At 38.9% G+C, this 23042-nt stretch overlaps 1 protein-coding gene across 1 annotated transcript in view; it reads right to left on the bottom strand.

Moving 5' to 3' along the window:
• Positions 1-13367: 13367 nt before the first annotated feature.
• Positions 13368-23042, bottom strand: part of NXPH2 (neurexophilin 2) — a 50400-nt gene continuing 40725 nt past the window's right edge. The window contains exon 2 of the mRNA XM_070957017.1: positions 13368-14338. Within this exon, the coding sequence (XP_070813118.1) occupies positions 13595-14338 (744 nt within the window). The 3' untranslated portion in view covers positions 13368-13594. The remainder of the gene's footprint in view (positions 14339-23042) is intronic.

The following is a 23042-nucleotide window of genomic DNA, read 5'->3' as shown; positions in this document are numbered from 1 at the left end:
TATTGGATAGATCCTCCTCATCCACCAAATTGTTCCCATTATGGTGCAGAATAGAGGAGGAATCACCTGATGTCCCAGTATCCCTCCCTATTCTGAGGTTATTCTGCACATAAAAAGTTTAAGATTGGAATAACCAAAGGGGTCTCTCCCTCTCCCCCCTCCCTCTTTCTCTCTTCCTCCCTCTCCCTCTCCCTCCTTCCCTCCCCCTCTCTCTCCATGTTCATTATTCACAGTCTTGCTTCCAGTGTTTTTGAAAGTTCCCTGTCTTTTGACATATTGCTAGAGATTTATAATTAGTGTAAATTCTTACTGGGTGTTCATGTCTCTCTCTGCCTGCTTTTCTTTGTCTTTTGTCTCATTTTTTACCAGCTGCTTTTGTTGTTTGCGGAGGTTTAATAAATAAATATTACACTACATTTTATGTTAGATGATTGGTGTATGCTTCAGGGGTGGGTTCTAAATTTTTTTTACTACTGGTCCTGTGGGCGTGGCTTATTTTGTGGGTGTGGCTTGATGGCCATGTGACAATTATTTAGGATTTAGCAGAGGTACTGGTCTACCAGGTTTTTAACTGCTTGCAGAGCTGTACCGATCTATCCATTTATTTTTGCAGGCACCGGTCTACTCATTTGTTTTCTTTTAACACTGATCAGCTGTAGGACAGCCCTTTGAAGCCCGGCGGCAAGAGTTTAAACAGTTTTTTTCCCTCTAGCCATCAGCTAGACTCAGGAGGCAGCAATAGATTGGTGGTGAGGCCAAATAAAAGGTAAGAATAATGCGGGGGTGGGTGGGGGTGGCGGGGGGGCAGAACCGGTTCAGTGACGTCATATCGTCACCGCTACTGGCTTGGCGGAACCGGGAGGAACCCACCACTGGTATGCTTGTTTTGATATGGATGTAGAAACTGATTGGGGGAGTGCTGGTTGCAAGCTAACCTGGAAATTACACGTAGTAATTTTTTTAATACTAGTCTAACCTGGAAATTACCCATAGTAATGGGGTAATGGAAATGTTTTGCAAACATATCTGGTGAGTGTCAGATGAAGGAAGACTATTTTAGAGTTATGTGTGAATTTAGCCAATTGTGTCTTAACAAGCCATGACTCAGTATGGTGTGCAGACTCACTCTACAGAAGTAATATTCAAATCCAATGTTCCTTATTTCCATCATTTTAGTTCAAACAAATATCTCAAAATTTAAGATTATTATGTGTTATAAAATCTATAAGTTACTATGTATAAGTTTTATTTCAATAGAATTATGAAACTTCATATTATAATTGAATTATATTTCTGTTGAATTACAGTCATCTCCCCTTTTCCAATGTCTGGCTGCAAAAATACAGCAGTGACATAAGTAGTTACTGTAAAATAGAGGCAGTTCAAACATCCCTATTGATTTAGCCAAATTCACAGGCCGATGATTATTGAAGCACAAACTGACCTGCCCCAGAGGTTTTACATAGACATTCAATAAGAAAGGAGTGATGACTGAACTCCTTGGCAATCCACAAAGCAATGTGCCTAGGGAATAATCTCTTCTTCACAACCAATGCCAACTGGAACTGGTCCTGAAGGAAGGAAGAGATCCGGGGCAAGAAGGTACTCCCATTTCCCAGCACCCAGAGCTTGTCCAGAAAAATACCATGATCAATGATCTTGAAGGCCATCAATAGGTCGAGAAACCCAAGAATGGATGGCCACTTCCAGCTCAACTCTGCCACAGGCACATCCAAGGTTGTCTCCACACAGAATACCAATCTGACTGAAGCTGGCTGAGATAATCTGCTTCCTTCAGGTTTCTTAACAGCTGCAGTCCAACTGCTTTGTCAACAACCTTCCCTAAAAAGAGAAAGGATGATAGATATAGGTTAAATCCAAGGAAGTGGTACATCTCTTTCAAGCCTGGAGGCATCACCCTCTCCCTCAAAGAAGCTGACACCATAGACCTAACCAGAAATCACATCCTGGTTATTATATTTGTGGAGGCAAACTGTACTGAAATGGTCAACACTGCCTGGAATTTGGGGTGGTTTGGGACAGATATATAACTTCCTTCATCTGAAGAATTTTGAAACATTTACCTTTCAATGGATTTATAAATATTTCACATATATTTCCACTTTTTTTACATTTGCGAAGGTAAACTACACAGAACATAGTGTTATCTAAAATGTTCTGTAAAAATCTTTGTGGAGGCCCAAGCTTTATTTCGCATAGAATTTGCCAGAGCCTAGTTTTCTAAGATACCATGTTTCTTAGATAAATTCCTGATAAATTCAGGACAACTGTTGAAGAGCTTCTTGTCTTATTGGGTTTACCAGAAAAGGCTGATGGGTATTCTCTGCAGAGACTTCTTCTAGAACAGCTAATCGCCAAGGCAAGATGGTCCCCACTATTATGGCTTCCTAAAGGCTAAGTCTTTCAAGAAGCTTTTGGAAGATACTGTATTTACAGGCCAAGGGTAGGAGCCTAAAGGTCCCATTCCGTGCCAGAATAGTTGATTTTATGTGGCTTATTACTTCCATATCTTGAATACCACCTAGAATCCTTTGAAAGTAAGACAGTTAAAAAATCAAATCAATCCAATAAATATAGCGTGCATTATCATCCCTCTCTTTAATGTTGTCCATATCTAATGTTCTCCCCTTCCACTCTGTGGTTCCTCCTTTTTCTTACAATAAAGATTCTTACTCTGACAGCCACTCTAATCTCCAAGTTGGCCCAGTATATGTGACTTCTATTGATTGCTATCTCTGTCAGTGTATTTATATCCTAATTCGCTGAGCCATCCAAAAATTGTATAAATTATCCGTTGTTTCAATAGCTAATCAAGGAGATAATTATGAAAATATGCACGTGTTTCAAGAATCTTCATTGGACAAAGGATATTCCTTCCCCAAGAAGAAATGAGTGTATTTTTTTTTTTTTTGAGTGTAAATTATGCTATCACATTCTGGACTCAATTAAAATGTCAGTCATATTTTCCATAGTTCAAACAGTCTGTGCTCTACGCCTCCGGGAAGGTTTCTGTGTGCCTAGTTCTGATTTGGCCACACTAATAAAAGAACTGTATGGAATGAGATATGTGGCGAGCAGGACGGCAGGATGTCAAATTTGTACCAAAATAATGAGTTAGCACCAAATGCTAATTAAATATTGATGAAAGTCATACTTTCAATTATCTTCATTACGGACTGATATTTTATGTAGACAGTAAGTCTTGGAGTAGGAACACATATTGTAATTAGTTATGCAGTATAAAAAAAATACAAGTTATTTTTCTTCTGGGAGGAAACTATGCCTGAGCTGAAAGAAATTATTCAGCAGTGACAAAAAGGCAGATATTCCCTGTGGTGATACAGTTTCATTTAATTTTTGTAGAGTTAATGTGTGCATTGGAGTAAGGATTTTCCTGATAACTACTGTGAGAATGCAGATTCAGTTGATAAAAAGGATACAGTGTTAATCAAATGAGAGAAAGGGTCTGGGTGTTGAGAGAAGTTATCCAAGGATTTTGCATTTGTATATATAAATCAAAGCCTATTATGCATAATTGACCCAGATCCCAGAAACCTCAAATGCTGATTGTTCCAGGCTTGTGTGAGCAAACAACTTTGTTAGAATGCAGCATATGGCAATGTGGAAATGAAGATGGTTACCTGAGCTTTTTGTTAGTTTGGCTTTGGCTTAGTATGACATATGAACCTAACCACCGTGCTTTGCAAACCAAGATTTACGGTATGATTTGTGTGTTAAAGGAGCCTTGGTGGTGCAATAGTTAGAATATTAGTATTGTAGGCAAACTCTGTCCACAGCCTGGAGTTTGATCCTAATGGGGCTTAACATTGATACAGCCTTCCATCCTTCCGAGGTCAATAAAATGAGGACCTAGATTTTGGAGGACAATATGCTGACACTAAATTGTCCAGAGAGTACTGTAAAGCACTATGGGGAGTATATAAGCCTCAAATGCTATTGCTATTAAAGTGGTATACTCAGGTACTTGGATGTAAACTCATATTTCCTTGGCACTCATCAGCTTTCCCACTTGCTTTTATTTTATTTAATTTTATTTTTAATTAAAAATGGAATTTGCACATAATAAGGTTCTACAGCAAGATGAAATATGAAAGCCAGCTGTGGTAATTTTGAACCAGTAGGTCTCTCTCAGCCCAATCCATGTCATAGATTTGTTGCCATGAAAAAAATAGGGGGCTGGAGCATTATGTATGCCATTCTGAATTATACGAGACAAAAGCAGGCTATAAATCTAATAAACTGTACAAGTCCTGCCCTTTAGTATTTTTGTTACAATTCTCACTAAAATACATAAAAGGCCCTGACGGTATCACAATGTCACAATGTATATTTGGTCACCAGTCCTCCCTGCTCCAACCCCCATGGATACCTAGAAACACGGTCCAAAGCAAAGTATTGTAAGAATTGGTGGAAATTTCAATACTAATTTCTTCTACAGGAAAATGAATCTATCTAATACATGGGATTGTGAGACTGGCTGTGCTCATGCTATCATTTTGTAAGAATACCTATAACATGCTCCCCAAATCCCAAATATGCCCATCTGCCAAAACCAGTTGGGACTCCAAGCTTAGCATTATACAGTATATCACAGAAGTGAGTACACCCCCTCACATTTTGTAAATATTTAAGCATATCTTTTCATGTGACAACACTGAAGAAATGACACTTGGCTACAATGTAAAGTAGTGAGTATACAGCCTTCTATAACAGTGTAAATGTGCTGTCCCCTCAAAATAACGCAACACATAGCCATTAATGTCTAAACATTTACACTGTTATACAAGCTGTACACACACTACTTTACATTGTAGCCAAGTGTCATTTCTTCATGTTGTCACATGAAAAGATATACTTAAATATTTACAAAATGTAAGGGGTGTACTCACTTCTGTGATATACTGTACGTGAACTACATTATTTTGGGGGGTTCTATAAACTATGGGTTAATGTAGTGCCTTTCTCATTTTTTATGATAAAAGGCAGACTAGCTTTATTGATTGACACTTATAGAAAGACAAGTTTAAAAAACTAATTCTGCAAATGAATCTCAAAGTAAAGTCCTGAACTGCTAGAGCCTGTCTCCTTGCCATCTCTTCCAGAAGGAGAGACCTCAAAAGCTCTTATATCAAGATATAATGGTCCTAAATATCAGGGGATATTAGCTGAAGGCTATATAAATACCAAGTGGAAATAAATTTGATGGACGGCTTCTATAAGGAGAATTCTGGTTTTGGGATTATGCCTTTCTAAAATAACATAAAATTTATTAAACAAAACTGAAATCTTAGCCATAGCATGGGAAATTAAATACCAAATACTACTAAGAGCCATTTAATTAAATCACTTCTCTTAATAATTTAGAGGAGGAAGGATGCTATGTAATTAAAGACAGTACATTTGGACATGATAACTAAAAATCTAAACTAAATCATGTAATATACAATGGATTGGGGCCAGGGAGCAAAAGGAACAAAGAAAAATAAAATTTTGGATTATTTTTTTAGTACAGGAAATGTTAACAAAATGACATTTTTCAATTAATCCTTAGGCAAATAGCTGATGTAACCTCTATAATATAAAATTAAACAGAACATGTTTCTGCAAATAGTGTAATTGCTACTTTTGTGAAGTTGTGCAAAATTGAAAAGAGGTTGAATAGTTCGCCAAGGCATCAATCCAAAACATACAGTATTTTCAAATCAACTTTGAAACACAAGAAAGAATAAAAGCTTTAGAATGGAACTCACAATCCTCAAACTTGTGTATTATTGAAAATCTTCAGAGAGCTTTGAAACATGCAGGGATGGAAAGAAGTCTGAAAATATTTTTGAACAAGAAGAGTTCTACAAGGGACAGTGGTAAAAATGTCCAAAGAATAGAAAGACAATTCGCCACAGGAAATGTTTTGGCCAAAGTAAGTGCTTTGTAGTATCTCCTGAAAGCATTCCAAACTTTAGCACCTATCACATTCATTCTTTTCTGTTTTGAATCTGCCAGCAACCGCACAAAAATAGTAAATATGCATTAATAATTGCATAAGTATGTTTAACTTTGTATCATATAGAGATGTCAGCTTCTCTTCACTCAGGATTCAATGAAACACATAATCTGTATCATACAATAATCTCTATGGATACATCTAAGCAAAAAGAAATATAAGATCACTCTAGTCATTCCTAATTTGGGGCTCTTGAAATTTTTTTTGAACAACTCTCATCAAACATGAGCTTTGGTGCCCTAAGTGACCATTTGCCATAGACTCAAGTCCTGCTACCCATTTTTGGAGTGCTTTGATATGACATTCAAAAGTCAGATATGGAAGAAAATTATTATTCTCCCAAAATGTATGAAAGGTTAAAAATTAAGCAGCTGAATTTGTCATCTGGAAAATTGACAGCCCGGGTTCGTGAGCTGAATGCCATGCAATGGGGTGAGCTCCTGTTACTCGCCCCAGCTCCTGCCTACCTAGCAGTTTGAAAGTATGCAAACGTGAGTAGATAAATAGGTACCATTTTGGTGGGAAAGTAACAGAGTTTGGTGTATAGTCATGCTGGTAACATGATCATGGAAATGTCTTTGGACAAGGCTGGCTCCCTTGGCTAAGAAATGGAGACAAACACTTTCCCTTAGAGTCAAGTACAACTGGACAGGGGAAGCTTTACCTTTATATTAATACATCCTATAGAGGTCAGCTTGTCAAGGTAGACTGGGTTAAGAAACAGCTTTCACAAAGACTACTGGAACCCTACCATTGTAATAATATCTTGAAAGCTTGCTGCAGTTTCCTTCTGCACTCCCTTATATTACGTAGAATCAGGACAGGATTATTTTAATTTCTTTTTTAATTTTCTTATGCTTACTTCATTTCCATGGCTGAGATTTTATTTATAGTCTCTGTTATCTGTGAAGAGTTCCTGCATTCCTTCACCATCTTCAATTCTGCCTCCTCCTATGATAAGTTACTAGGATACAGAATATCAATTGCAGACTCTTTACACAGATGTTTCTTACCAGATATGTACGATGCTTTAATTATTCATTACTCTGCACAGCTAGAAATGTATTTTGGATTTATATAGGAGTGTTCAATTAACTTCTACATGGAAATGGTTTTTGTGCAGTAATTGGGTAATATAAAGAGTGCTTTCCTTTCTTAAAACCAACAGATATTTCAAATGGGAAATTCTTTGCCACTTCCGTAGTACATTACAGGTAAACCTTGACTTACAAATGGTCATTTAACCACTATTTAGAGTTACAATGGCCTCAGAAAAGGTGCTTTATGATTTGTAAAGCAGTTCTGGCTGTCATAAAATGTCTCCCTCCCCGGTCATATGACTACATTTGGGTTTGTATGCCTCATGCATGAACCGATCATGCATGTGAGCTATTGGGAACTGGCTCACATGTAGGACTGGTTCCAGCATCCCATGGTCATGTGACTGCAATTTGGCACTTTTTGCTAGTTTCTGGCAAAAAAAAAATGCCTTTTGGGTAAAATAAATTCGGACTTAGACCCATGATTCAAAGACTACTGTAAAAATGATCATAAAATTGGATTGGTCACATGAATGCTTTGACTTCACAACCAAAATTCTGGTTCCAATTATGGTCATAAGTCGAGGACTACCTATGTTCCCTTTTGGGATATGCAAAATGCAGAAAGGAAGTAAGAAATGGTAAGTCAAAGAAATTAAGGATCTGAGACAAGACAAAGAACATTAAATATGTTGACATATTTACTACATTAATTACCAGCAGAATTCCAGCCAACTCAATGGTTTAGTTTAAACTTTTAAAGCTCTAGATGTCTTGATGCCTGCATACTTAACCAGAATTAGCAAGACTGGTGTTCAACTTGTGTTCCCAGGCCAGAGACAGATCTTCTCAGTTATGGTCACATTGTGGAACAACATACGCACAGAAATAAGGATACTGCCTAGACCAGGGTGTCAAACTCAAGGCCCATGGACCGGATCCGGGTGCTTAAATCTGGCCGGCAGGGCTGGCCTGGAAAGGACCGGCCTGGGGTGCCTCTGGCAGCCAAACTGGGGGCATGGGGAGGGGGGGCACATGCTGCCCCTGATGCCCCATTTTGGCTGGTAAAGTGTTGCAGGAGGTCATCCAGACCAAAAACAGGCTACAGGGGGCTGTGCTTTGCCCCCCGTTTTGGCTGGCAAAGTGCTGCAGGAGGTTGTCCAGGCCAAAAATGGGCTGGGGGGCTGCACGCCTGCCTGTACCATTTTTGCCAGCAAGGTGCTACAGGAGGTGTCCATCCCATCTCTCCCCCAGCCCGTGGAGAATTAGAGTGTTGATCCGGCCCTCAAAGAAACCCTTGGTTTAGACCACCTTATTTTCTCTTGTAACATTGGCCTGGCTGTTTCAATCCTGCAGGGCTAGTGAGCTACAGTTGCCTTCCATTAAACAATGCCAACTCTCAGGATCCCAGAAGTGTGTCTCCTTACAGCAGTGGCTGCCTCTGGAACATGGTGCCCCCTGAGATCTGGATGGCCATCACTCTACTATTGTTTCGAAGAGCTGTGAAGTCCTGCTCTTCACTCTGGCCTTGGCTGAGGGAGAGTGAGACTCCACAGTTCATCACCCTTGCCATCTTTTCCCTTAATTTTCATTTTCATTTCATAGTGTGCTTTCTACTTGTTGCAAGTCATCCAGAGTCATTGAAAATTGGGTGGCATAAAGTTTAATCATTATCATTATTCTGAAATTCTCTGAGGGCAGACAGCGATATCAGTTTACTTTGAAATTTTAATTGTACTTTAATTGTATTCTATTTTTATTTGGAAGTTAGATGATATTTAAAAAAAGCCTGCACAACTAAGTTTAATTTATGCCAATACTACAGTCTATGGAGATTCTAGTCATCCAGGTCATAGTTGTCCAAAAGGTGCTTTTTAAAGAGGCAACCAGTTGCCTCTTGAAAAAGCACCTTTGGGACCAATACTACAGTACTCACTATACCTCTCTGTACTTTTATTTATTTAATTTATTCATTTTATTAGTTCGATTTATATGCCGCACTTCTCCAGAGACTCAGGGCAGCTTACAATGCATTAAGCAATAGCCTTCATACTTTTGTATATACCTGCTTAGTAGGGCTTTCGGGCCCCCCTAAGCGGTGTTCTTTTTTTATACAAAGTCATCTTATTGCCCCCACAATCCGGGTCCTCATTTTAACTACCTCGAAAGGATGGAAGTCTGAGTCAACCTTGAGCCTGGTGAGATTTGAACTTGCAGTAATTGTAGGCAGCTGGCAACTTAAGTGCTACTTTAACAGCACTTAGTCCACTGCGCCACCAGGCTCTTGTCTATCCTTGCAAGTCATTACACTTACTTCCATTACATCCATACAGTACTTCATACATTGCCTTTAAAGTATTATGTGAGAAAGCATCAAAGAATAATGGACTGTTTTATTAAAAGCAGAAAAAAACCCAATTCATCTTCATTAAACTTAACAGTTTCTTCTCTATATAGCAGTGATGGCTAACCTTTTCTGGACCAAGTGCCCAAAGCACAGGCATGTGCATGCATGTGTGCATGTCCAAACCCCCAAAATGCAATGCATGTGTAGCTCATGTGCATGTGTCCCCATGCACCCCACTCCTGCGCATACATGCACACCCCCGTGCATACGCTCCCCTGCCCCTGCGCACGTGCAGCAGACCTGAAGCCCAGCTGGCCGATGGGAGGCATGCGTGCATGTGCGACAGAACTGAACTGGGGTGACGCTTGCATGCCCAGAGAGGGCGCTGTGTGCCACCTCTGGTACACGTGCCATAGGTTCGCCATCACGGCTATATAGGATTGCATTAGGTGTTCCTTGCTAAGTAATTGCCTCATTTAGCAACTGTTCATAGTTAGGAGGGTTATGAAAAAAATGTTATAACCAATCATCACATTTACAGCGTTTGCAGGTATGTAAAGCAAAGCTTAAGTAAGACCATAAGCACAGTTGCAGTTTTATTTAGTGATGTTTCACTTAAGAACTGAGTTGCTACTCCCAACTATGGCTGCAAAATGAGGATGCTTGTATTTGTTACGTTGGTAGTAAATTTAATTAAATTTCCTAGCATACATTTATTTCTATAAATACTTTGTAAGGCATCAGGGTAATTTCACACATCAGTTTAGACATACTTCTAGTCTAAATTCTGATGTTATAAATCTCCTGTATCTAAAGCAAATATATTTGGACATCTACATTGAGAAAATGTACTGTACTTCAAAAGGAAATCTATTTTAAACAAATGACAGATTTTATCAACTCTCTTTATTTACATAGAAATATGTGTACACATATATTCTGTATTTGTACACATACATTTCTAAGTATATATACATGTATAATTTCCACAAACTCTACAATAAACAATCTCATTTGTATTTAAAGTAGCTACAGAATTGGGTAAAAATACAAGTTCAAAAATAACAGCTTACAACTAAATTACAAAATCACCCAATAACGAACTCATAAATTTTAGCAAGAAATCCTAGCTTATATACAGCCAGATCTAGGCCACATGATACAAATGTGAACTAGAAGTTTTAGTTAAATTTTTAGTTTAGTAATTTTCTTATTTGAGAAGAAAAAGCTGGGGAAAAATTAATTTGGCAAATCTCTTCAAGACAAAATAGGGAAATGATCAGGTTTTTGATCACATAAATGAAAACATATACATTTCCAAACTCTTAAATTTCTAAGACCATTTATTTCTTTTAACGAAATGATTTTGAGCAAACATGTTCCTGCTGAACAGTATGGATAGAGATAGGAACCAACTAGATATATAAATGCCTGGGATATGCTGGTTGGGAGGTGCTTATAATGCAATCTGGAGTTCCTCCTTGCTGAATATCATGGAAAAATGTCAATTTCCCCCAGATCCTGGACAGGAAGCCCTCTGTGTCAGACATGTAGGTGAGATAGCTGCTAATATTAATATCAAATAATATGGAATGGGCTACTTTCTCACTACATGCCAAATTACATTTCAATTTTCCTCTTCTTAAAGGGCTGATCATAACAAAAGCAAATCTAATGGTCTGGTCCTTACATTCAGCTATTTTCTTTCCTTACTGGTCCTTGATCTTTTGGGCAGAGACGGTTTCCCCCCCCCCCTTCACAGGCAGAAATTTCACTTTACATACTTTGATTGCAGATGCCACTGCCATCCTGAATTTATTCCAAAAACTGTTTTGAATCTTTAATCTTATCCCTCAAATATGATGGTAAATTTATTGAGTATCTTATTATCAAGCTGTTAAGAGTTTGTCATTCATTTTGCAAAAAATGCATTATACTCATAGCATAATGAAACATAGCTGCTCTGTAGGTGGCTAACAGAGCATTCTCCTATCTTCTATGCACAGAAAACCTTTGAATCCCAAATGAAGCTGAGGGGGGTTTCATGCAATGTGAGAATGTTTGGTTATTACTTTTGTTGCAACAATAAATAACTTCTATCTCTTTCTATAGGTAGACATGCTAGAATCTGCTGTATAAATACTTGGGTGATATATCATCACATATGACAATCCCAAAATGCACAAAGGTTTCACAGTTTATATGCCTCTTTCATTTTGATTCTCTTGGGGATGAGGAGAATGAAGTTCTCAGAAGCTTTAGTGAGAGGGACAATTTCCATGTATCTTCTTCTCTCTCTTCAACTAAGCTCCAGAAAATGTGGAACAGATTTGTGAATGGGTAGACGCAAGGAGAAAAAAGAATCTATTTCTATCGCTGGGGAAAAAAATGATGGATATAATTGAATTTTCTCTGAAGCAATAGTTCTTGGAAAATTTTTAACAATTTTTTTTTTAAAGTGATTGGAGGATTGAGATGATACATGAAGCCTACCGGGTTTGAGATAAGTTAATGCCTAGGTCACCTGGAAGCTACCTGATTTCAGCCAATTGATTCATATCCAACGGAAAATGAAAGTATTTACATAAGCAAGTCTTACGTAAAAGATTCATTTTGAAAAGATTCACTGCTTTGAAAAATTAAACAAATGTACGTCATCTGGAAATTTAGTCAATGAAAGCAAGGTGGTAAAAATCTCATTATAATTTTATGTTAGGTTTCCTCTTCACGGGTTTTTCTATAATGGTCCTGGCAAGGGTTTATGATACTAAAAAGCAAATTCCATTTGTATTTCAATGATTCCACTGCAGAGGGAGATTATCATGCCTGCTTCATTATCTCAATGAAATCAGAGTTATACTTTATTGCACTGAATGAAAACAGCCCCCTTTAAAGACCTTGTGATTTTAATTTTAGTAAGCTTTCAGAATGGCAAAATTGGTAGAGACCCCAATTTCTGAATTACACAAATAGATTGAGGACAAAGCAGTTTCAATACAGAACACATTTTCTCAATATTTTTGCATTAAATGGACATTTCAGTAGAATTCTGTCCTATCAAACTACCGGTTTTTTCTACCCACTGATTTTGAAAACAAAATCCCTGTGTTTACTACTTTTCAAGCTTGAAAATGTCTGCAAATCTGTATAGTGGGCAACATATCCACAGACACATTTTTATCCAGTTCTCTGCTCCTATTACAACATGTACTTTACCGATATAAACATGGCTTTAGAAGTGTGCAACTAATTTACCCAATTGTTACATGAAGGGCACAGTTTTGTCAGATTATAGCTAGAATTGTTGTAGGTATTTAATAAGCAAAGAATATTGCTTGTGAATGATTCATTCACGAACAAATTATGCAAATCTCATAGAAATTCTTCTAATTTTAAATTCCTATAGAATTTTTGCCTAAGTTTTAAGCAAAATTCATGGCAGCACATCTGAGAGATTTCTTTCTCTGAATGTTTCTCCCTAATCTCATAAAAAAAAAGTTTAGCTACTTTCAGAATCCATTTTGATAACATCTCTACATGTTAGAGAGCCTGAATATTACCTTTGACAAATTTGCTGGCACTGGCAGTTTAACATTCCTAAAATGCTAACGAAGAATGTTTTTTCCAATACTACCAGCTGAATCTGCTGTTGCAGCAAGTCTTAGTAAGAGATCATTTGTGTCTCTTCCTTGCAAAGAATTTGGCTTTTCGCACTTATCTATATACTATTAATATTTGATAAGATCTGACACAATGAGAAATTAAATACAAATACTGTATTGTGAAAAAGTGATATTTTGATTTTTGGATATTGAAATATTTATGATAACAGCAAACCCTTCAGGCTGGTCCACTCATTCAGTGATTCATCATGAAATTACAACTGCATGGCCAAATAGGGACTCAGATCTGAAGTCTTATGAAAATGTTACGTGGTGCTCGATCATGATGGCTCATTGACATATGCAAGTTGCTACATGATGTTCTAGTCACCAAGTGAAGAACATGCATGGGTGAACCAGCCCACAAGTGGTAACTTTCCTTTAGGGAGAAGCAAGCTGCTTAGTTAACCTGATTAAGAACAATGCCTTAAGAAATTTAAAACTAGAATTTCAGACAGATTTTTTTTCCTGATATAACAGTCACTGATGAAGAGAGAGTACATCATCCGGAGGATAAATATGGTGTCTCACTGTGATAGTTGTAATCAGGGCAGACCTTCTGCACTAGTTTGTAATCAACACTGTAGAAAGCAATGTAAATACAGATGACCTTAAATGGTTTAGAACATAACCAGGACACATGGCTTTGAGTCTGCTCTTGGTAGCAGATTTTTGAAGGGTCAAAGTTACACAACGCGGTTTTCTTAGCCCTGTCAGTTTTCTCATACTCAATTCGGCAGTTGAAAGACTTGGATTCCTTAGTCTCTAGAGTTGACTGAGGGGAAGATTCAAATTCCACCACCTTGGAAGGTGGCACCAGGCTTACAGAAACATTTCCAAGGCCTGTTGAATTGTGCCGGAAATAAACACTAAAGGTTCCATTGCCATGATCGACAATCTTCCCTGTTATCAGAAGATTCAACTTCACAGTTTTGATGTTAGAATGGAAGTCGCCCCATCCAAACATTTTTTTAAACTTTCCAGTTTTCACAATTGGTCTGCGTTTAGTTCGCGCAAGAGATTCCTGAACTTCAGTGATATTGGATAGCCAATCCCAAAAGTTGTCTGTGTTGTCTGAATATGGCATCCGTCCATGTTTCATTGTTGGAGAGGGCTTCACAAAAAGGCGTAAAGGATTGATGATCCGAGAATGAACTACATTAGCAACCAAAGTATCCACAGCATCTTTATCCTCCCAGTCCAATAAGTCTGTGGCCTGGATGATTTGCTTAGCATCACAGAATATCTGTTTCAAAAGAGAAAGAGAAAATAATTTAAGAATCAGAAATACAGTGGTTTTTTTAATCATTGCTTTCTTTTCAGAAAGAAAGTACACAAAAGTTTACAACATTGCTGAGCTATTGTACAATGTTCGGATTAACTGAGCTCATTCTTGTTGTATTCTATTCAGAAGTTATTCCTCTCTTATTACTGTCAGAGCTGTGAATTTTCTACAACTGGCTTGATAATGAATCAAATTATTTATGTTTCCTTCTCAAACTCTCATTAAGAACTATTTCACCTTCTCTTTATATAATCTTATGATGTAAACGTGTGAGACTATTCGTTTTCTTTTTGTATCATGTATTTTAGATTATAAGGCATTACTATAAAACAGATAACTCCTTGAATTGTTTTACAGGAGGACTATATATACACATTGTAAATAAAATAAATATCTAAATTGGAAGTACTTCATGAATAAGTGATAGCACTCGTGAATTATTCATTCATGAATATTTTAAGAATCATAATGTTAAACACAGCAGTTTTACATGCAAAGTGCATCACAAATTTTTGATAAGTTGTGCTAGTATAATTGTACTAGTATAAAAAGCTTTCTTTTTTCAAAAAATATGTTGTAAAATTATTTATTTATTTATTTAAGAAAATTTATATGGCTGCCCAATTCACTCTCAGTGATTCCAGGCAGCTTACAAATATAAAAACCTAATATAAAAACAATAATATGAATACCATCCCCCACCCCCGTGACATCAATCAATCAATCAATCAATCCATCAATCAATCCATAAGCCACTTGATGGGCTCCATCCCACTCTGGGTTGCCCAGTTCTATTGGCAAAGCCAGGTCTTCAAGGCCTTGCAAAACAGTGTCAAAGCAGGGGGCAATCTTATCTCCACAGGAAAAATATTCCATAGGGAGGGAGCCACCACAGAGAAGGCCCTTCTTCTTGGTCCCGCTAAGATGTACCTCTTTAGGAGAGAGGACCTGTAACCTTCCCTACCTTCCCATCTACTGGGTTTAGTAGATGTGATCGGATAAAGATGATCCTTCAAGTAACCTGGTCCCAAACCATGTAGAGCTTTGAAGGTGACAATCAGCACCTTGTATTGGACCCAGAAGCAAATCAGCAGCCAATGCAACTCCCACAGGAGACGTGCACATCTAGGCCGGCACAAAACCACATGGATTGCTGTATTTTGAACCAATTCTGGATACTTTTCAAGGGCAACTCCATGTAGAGCGTGTTGCAATAATCAATATGGGAGGTGTCTAGGGCTGTGAGCGACTGTGAGCAGGGATTAAACAATACTTACTTAACATTGCTTAACAGTTACTAAATATTATTTGTTTATTGTTTCTGTATAATTTTGTTATTGTTTCTATATGACAACATACCTTGTATATTTATCCAATCACATTTAAATGTAAGAGATAAGGCCCATCAAACTTTGGTAGTGAAATGATATGCAATGAAGGAGGGATACTATATTATTGAATCCTTCCAGAAAACTAGAAATGCCTCTACTCTGAACTGAGAGATGATTAATAGTGAAATACAGCAGACTTAAATTGTTTTACTAGTCAACTTGTCCTAAAAGTGGGCTAATTTTCTGTTTTATGAGTATTGGATTAATCTTTTTTTTTGTATGTGAACTGCAGCATTTTCAGAATTATTGTATTTGGAAAGTACATTATTTTAAAATATTAATGGATTTTGTGATTTAATTAATGCTTATTCTAGGTTAATCTAACTGTGAATATGTATAAGAATATTTTGATTACTGTTTCATCTCTTATTAAAATGATTGTAATTGTTATCACAATGTATTCTTATATAAAACTAGTATATTATGTGTGTCTGCATAATATCCAAATACATATTTTATTTGCAATTAAATAATACAAAGCAATATTCCCATGGAATTGTCCATATTCCTTAATTAAAAATCCTTCTTTCATACAACTTTGGTTTATTACTATCTTCCAGCCTTTAGAAGGCATGTGAAAAATATTTCAGTTTCTATAAGGCTTTTTACTTAGAGTCCTCAATAATTTACATTTTTCAATGTTTCAATATATATTTTATAGCGCTCCCTCCCCCCTATTTCTGCCCCATGACACAAGCAAATTACAAAATTAGGTTGACACCTGATGTTGAAAGAAGATATTCAAATATATTTATTTTTCTTTCTTTGTTTACAATGCTGTCTTGCCTTAAATAAACACCAATATGGTATCAAATTCTACTTGGAGTGACATTAGTACAAAAACCAAAAGTATAGTCTGGCTGGAAAATGACCCAGCCCTTATTTCTCTCAAGGCATCTGTGTTAAGAAGTAAGCAAAACACTTTCAAAGTATATTCTTGGCATATAATGTACACTTACACTATCTCCCCTTCTATTTACGGGACCGCCTACTACCACCAATAGCCTCCCACCGGCCAATACGCTCTCATAGAGAGGGACTCCTCCGGGTGCCGTCAGCCAAACAGTGTCGACTGGCGGCCCCTAGGGGGAGAGCCTTCTCTGTGGGGGCACCTACCATCTGGAATGAGCTCCCCCCGGAGATACGGAGGATCTCGGATCTGCGCTCCTTCCGCCGTGCTGTGAAGACCTTTTTATTCCATCAAGCGGGCTTGGCCTAATCTCTTCCCTTTTTAAATATGTAAATTTTAATCTGTTTTTAAATTATTGGGGTATTTTAATTTGTCTGGGCCAAATAATTTAATTTGATTTTATCGGGTTTTTAAATTTTGTGTATTTATGTATTTTATTGTTGGCTGTTCACCGCCCTGAGTCCTTCGGGAGTAGGGCGGTATACAAATCAAATAAACTAAACTAAACTATAGGTACCCCCGTTTCACCCAAAATAAGACATCCCCTGAAAATAAGCCCAATCGGGCATTTGAACGCATGGCAATAAGGCCAAGCGCTTATATCCAAAAAATATAAGATAGGGTCTTATTTTCGGGGAAACACGGTAAATGTCTCAAAACAATTTATGTATTTAATATGACTGCCCATCTCACTATAGCAACTTTATATGGCTAATTAACATATAATAGCATAATACAAAAAGGCAGTAGTGGTACAAAAAACAAGGTATCATATATTCAGGATTATGAATGGGTTTCAACTAATTTCCCAGACCTCAAGCATGAGAACACATCAATATCTCTAAAGCCTTCCAAAAGACCAACAAAGTTGGGGCAAAATGGATTTTGGTGTCAAAGGGCAGGCAATGTAAAAGAAAAGACCCATTTCTGGGTCTCGTAAAATGACAAACTTTTGACAGGACCCAAAACATACTGGGACCTAGGCACATTAATAGCCAGGTATAATGAAAACAACTTCCATGTTCTTCATCTTACAAAATGAATCACATGTAGTTTATTTCGTCTACACTATCTTCCCAGATGTTGTGACAAATAGAAATAGTATCCCCCTCCACCAGCAATGATATCATGATCCATGATGATGCTATACTGAAACCACTGCATTGCCCTTCTTTCCTGGTTAGAGTGGGGGCCATTCTAATATCTAGGAGAAGAGAGAGGGAGCCACCACGGAGAAGGCCCTTCTTCTGGGTCCCACCAGGTGTATCTCCCTAGGGGATGGGAACCACAATATTCCCTGCCTCCCCACTCTGATGGGTCGAGTAAATGTGACCGGTAAGAGACGGTCCCTTAGATAACCTGGTCCCAAGCCATGAAGGGCTTTAAAGGTGACAACCAGCACCTTGAATTGCACCCGGTAAATCGGCAGCCAATGCAGATCCCGCAGGAGAGGTGATACATGTGCACACCGGGGTCTGCACAAAACCATGCGGGCCGCTACATTTTGCACCAACTGGAGCTTCTGGATGCTCTTCAAGGGCAGCCCCATGTAGAGGCATCCCCATCTAGACTGTTGCAATAGTCAAAACAGGAAGTGACTAGGGCATGAGTGACTGTGAGTATGAATTGTTGGTCCAGGAAAGGGCATAACTGGCACATAGTTTAGTTTAGTTTAGTTTATTCATACTTATATGCCGCCCTTCTCCTGAAGGACTCGGGGCGGCTCACAACAATAAAACAACAGAACAATAAAAATTAGCACTAAAATAATCCAATTAAAATCCCCAACAGGTTAAAACTAACAACTCCCAGCAGATCAGGAGATTTGTTGGAAAAGCCATGTCTTCAGGTCACCGCAGAAAGAGCGGAGGTCGGGGGGCCGTCTGGAGTCCAGTGGGTAATTCGTTCCAGAGGGTTGGTGCGGCCACAGAGAACGCCCTTGTCCTCGGCGCCACCAGCTGACATTGTCTGGCCGATGGCACCCGGAAGAGGGCAGTCCTATGTGAGCACACTGGGTGGTGGGAGGCCGGTAGGATGTGGTCCTGCAAGTACCCCGGGCTCATGCCATGAAGGGCTTTATAGGTAAGTACCAGCACCTTGAAGCGGATCCGAAGAACCACCAGTAGCCAGTGCAGCTCACGCAGGAGAGGTGTAACACGGGAGTAACGGGAGGCTCCCGTAACAACCCGCGCGGCTGCATTCTGGACCAGCTGGAGCCTCCGGGTGCATCACAAGGGCAGCCCCATGTAGAGGTCATTGCAGTAGTCCAGACGGGAGATAACGAGAACATGAGTGACTGTACGGAGGGCATCTCTAGCTAGGAAAAGTCGCAACTGGCGCACCAGGCGAACCTGTGCAAAGGCCCCCATGGTCACGGCCGTCAGATGGTCAAGCCGCGAATCCAGGAGGATGCCAAGATTGCGAGCCCTTTCAGAGGGAGTAAGCAACTCCCCTCCCATCAAAAGTGGTGGGGCCACTAGATGATGGGATGCCGGCATCCACAGCCACTCCGTCTTGGAGGGTTTGAGTTTGAGCCTGTTCCTACCCATCCAGACCTGCACCGCCTCCAGGCACTTAGACATCATGGAAAGGGCATCCCTGGGTTGGTCCGGGATGGAGAAGTAAAGCTGGGTATCATCAGCATACTGATGTAAAATACCTCACCCCGAAACTGCGAATGATCTCACCCAGCGGCTTCATATAGATGTTAAAGAGCAAGGGGGAGAGAACCGATCCCTGAGGCACCCCACAAATGAGGGGCCCTGGGAGGTTCTCTGTCCCCCTGCCCAGACAAACTGCATACGGCCCGAGAGGTAGGAGGAGAACCACTGTAGAACTGTGCCCTCCACCCCCAACCCCCCGAGTTGTCACAATAGGATACCATGGTCGATGGTATCAAAAGCCTCTGAGAGGTCAAGTAGGACCAGGACAGAGGAGTAACCCCTGTCCCGGGCCCGCCAGAGATAATTCATCAGGGCGACCAATGCTGTTTCCGTGCTGTGTCCGCGCTTGAAGCCCGATTGATACGGGTCTAGGTAATCCATTTCCTCCAGGAATTGTAGGTGTGCCACCACGGACTCAACAACCTTCACTATAAAGCGAAGGTTGGAAACGGGACGAAAGTTTAGGAAGGCCGGATCCAGGGCAGGCTTCTTGAGAAGGGGTCGAACCACCGCCTCCTTCAAGGTGGCGGGAAGACCTCATCCCTCAACGAAGCATTGACAATCGCCTGGATCCAGTCTCCGGTCACCTCTCTGGTTGCCGCAACAAGCCAGGAGGGACACGGGTCCAACAAACACGTCAACAATCCTGTCCACTTCATCTATGGATACTGGGTCAAAGTCAACCCAGATGTTGCCTTCAAGACTTGCTCCCATCTCCTCGTCAGATCCTGCCCAGTCAGAGTCTAAACCCATCCGGATCTGAGCGATTTTGTCTTGCAGAAATTGAGCAAAATCCTCAGCACTGCCCTGCAAGGGGTCCTCCCTCGCTCCCTGATTAAGAATAGAGCGGGTCACTTGGAACAAGGATGCTGGGCGATTTTCTGCAGACACAATGAGAGCAGCGAAAATTATGACAATTGGACTAGAAGACCTCTAAAGTCCCCTCCAATTCTGTTTTTTTATGTTCTAACTCATCTGATTTTTCTGCTTGGAGATTAGGATTTATTTGAAAAAAGATGGCAGAGGATATTGCAGTTAGGCATTACTCAAGTCCTCTGGGCATATCCACAAGGGGTCTTTCCAACATCATTATTACCTATTTTTTTAAAACAGGAAATGCCAGGAACTGCATCAAAGGTTTGACAAAAAAGATATTGTTTATTGCTAAAAAAAAGGACACCTTTTCAATTGTTTATGAGTAATTAAATTGTCCACATTCAATAGCTTAATTTAATTTATACCTAAATCCTAAACTTAAATCCTTTTGAGTGAAAATTTTAGAGGTGCATATTCTCATCCTTCTTTTCTTGGAAGTAATAATTTTAAGAGTGTTTTCCTTATAGTTTCCATCGATACAAGTTTCCACTAGATCAGGACAAGCTTCAACCAATACACAAATTTTAGAAAAAAATGAAACGGGAGATACAGAACACAAAGTTGGCTGTGGAGATGGAGGCCACATCTTGTTCTGCCCCAGCTCCAGATTTCCAAGGATTGTGACACACACCAAGGGTCCTTATCAAAGTCATAACATATCAAGAATAAACAAAGTCCAGCAAAGGTTGGCATCCAGCCCAGAAAACAAGATACGATAAGATACTCACTCTCCAAAATGCTCTGTAATAATTACACATTGTTTCCAGCAAGAAATTACTATCTGCATGCGACTTAAATAGGCTAAGGAAATGGCCAATTATCCTTAAACCTTACTCTCCTGATGCTCCTGACCTCCTCCTCCTGAGTTGCCACTCCTGCCTTTTGGCAGCCCCGCGTGCTCGAGCATTGAGGAGAGGCTCCTCCACTTCACTCTCTCCACTTGAAGGAGCCTCTGGAGGTTCTGAAGGCCCTGGCTGAGTCTCTGCCTCTGACACCACATCCTTTTCTGCCTCCTCGCTGTCCAATGCGAGCGCCGGCTGCGCCGGCTGCTAGCACAACCCCATACCAGCCTCCTCGTCGCCGGGATCAGCCATGATCCATGCAGGCTGCTAGTGGGCCACAACACATCTTTATTTTAACACATCTTTTCCAAGAATGTGTATGATATGGCTCTCAAAGAAGTAAAGATAGTAAAAGTAGAGATTTTACCAAAAAATGTTTTCAGATCATAACCCATTTATGTTAGCTTATATTTTAATGTTTGTTTTTGAAATTTAATAAAGGCTTTTTTAAAAAAATAGCGTTGTGTTTGAGTTTTCAGTAGAGGTATATCCAAAATCCAAGTAGGAATTTGAATTTACAAATAGGTCTAATAAGTTACACGAGTCAACTCCCTACAGCATTTGAGATTTCAAATTTTGGTTCCCACCTACAAATTGATAAAGCACCTTCAGGTATTTACAGTTTTACTTCACTAATGAAAAGTGGCTAAAAATCCCTTGTTCAATAGTTTAGATAATTGGATTGTGTTAATTCTGTCCTGTCCTGTTTAGTTTACCAAAATGACAAGCTACCTCAAAGCAGGAAAATAGCAGGGAGGGAATCCTTTCATGAACAAATTTAGCAGCACATTAAATATTCTGCTTGTAAATAAATCTTTAAAAACAACTATCTTTAGAAGCTTAGGTACATCAAAATCTCTGCTAAAAATACTGAATGCAGACCCTACTCCATAAAAAATCAGTGATAAAGCTTCTACCAAAACCATATATCTTCTGAATCTTTAGGAAATTGTCAGAGCAGCATAATAGGAAAATGATAGAAAGTGGGTGAGGAATGACAGAAGTGAGCTATATATCAATATACTAATTGTAGATATTAATATTTTCCAATGTAATATATCATTTTCTGAAAAGGTAGCAGAGCTGATAAATGTTAGTAGCAACTTTAAACATGAGGGTAGAAAAAGGAAGATAATTATAAATTGTGCTCAGTTTTCCTAAAAGCTTTTTTTTTCTTTTATGGCCTTTTTAAAAATTGTTACTCAAAACACCATCCAACAGATGGAAGAGAGAACATCTAGAAAGCATAAATGGAAGTCAGATAAAATCTATACAGGATAATGGATATAAAAGGGCCCTCTTTTCCTTTTCTTATCTGTCAGTATATTGGGAATAATTTCTAGATGTACAGCAAAACTGTGGGAGACTTAAGTAAATGGTGCCACTTAACTTTAGGGTATTCATCAAATCCTTAACTAATAATTTTAGAAGATTCCAGCTGCATTTTTTCCTTCTTCTGATTTCCAATTCTGGTATGAATGTCCTGAATCTGATCTAAAACAATGGCATAAATATTAATAAAAAGAGTCAAAAATTGTGCAAAATGAGGGAGAAGCAACCTAGAGAAAAATCCGTTGTCCTCCAACTCAATTTAAATACACACACATGACAGATAATAGATAGCTGAGAGATAGAACTAATATATATAATAGTCTGTGTGATACATGGTAGATAGATGGTAGATAGGTAGATAGGTAGATAGATAGATAGATAGATAGATAGATAGATAGATAGATAGATAGATAGATAAGATAGATAGATAAGAGAGAGAGAACTAAATTTCTGTTTTCCTCAGCAAGGTTATAAAACCATAAAAGCATGATCCAGTGAAGTACAACAGTGCTCAGCTGAAATTAACCTTGCAACATCCCTATATGGCTCACACAGAATCCTAATTCAATTTGTTTATTTGGTTAAAATTCCAGTATTGTTTCATGAAGTTTCACAGATGATAGCAACAAACTTTTGTGAGAATTTAACCAT

Source organism: Pituophis catenifer, unplaced genomic scaffold (assembly GCF_029215685.1).
Source record: "Pituophis catenifer annectens isolate HBS135680 unplaced genomic scaffold, rPitCat1.0.hap2 SCAF_1, whole genome shotgun sequence".
Lineage (NCBI taxonomy): Eukaryota > Metazoa > Chordata > Lepidosauria > Squamata > Colubridae > Pituophis > Pituophis catenifer.
Note: the sequence above shows the minus strand (reverse complement) of the source record. Positions and strands in the feature narration are given on the sequence as shown.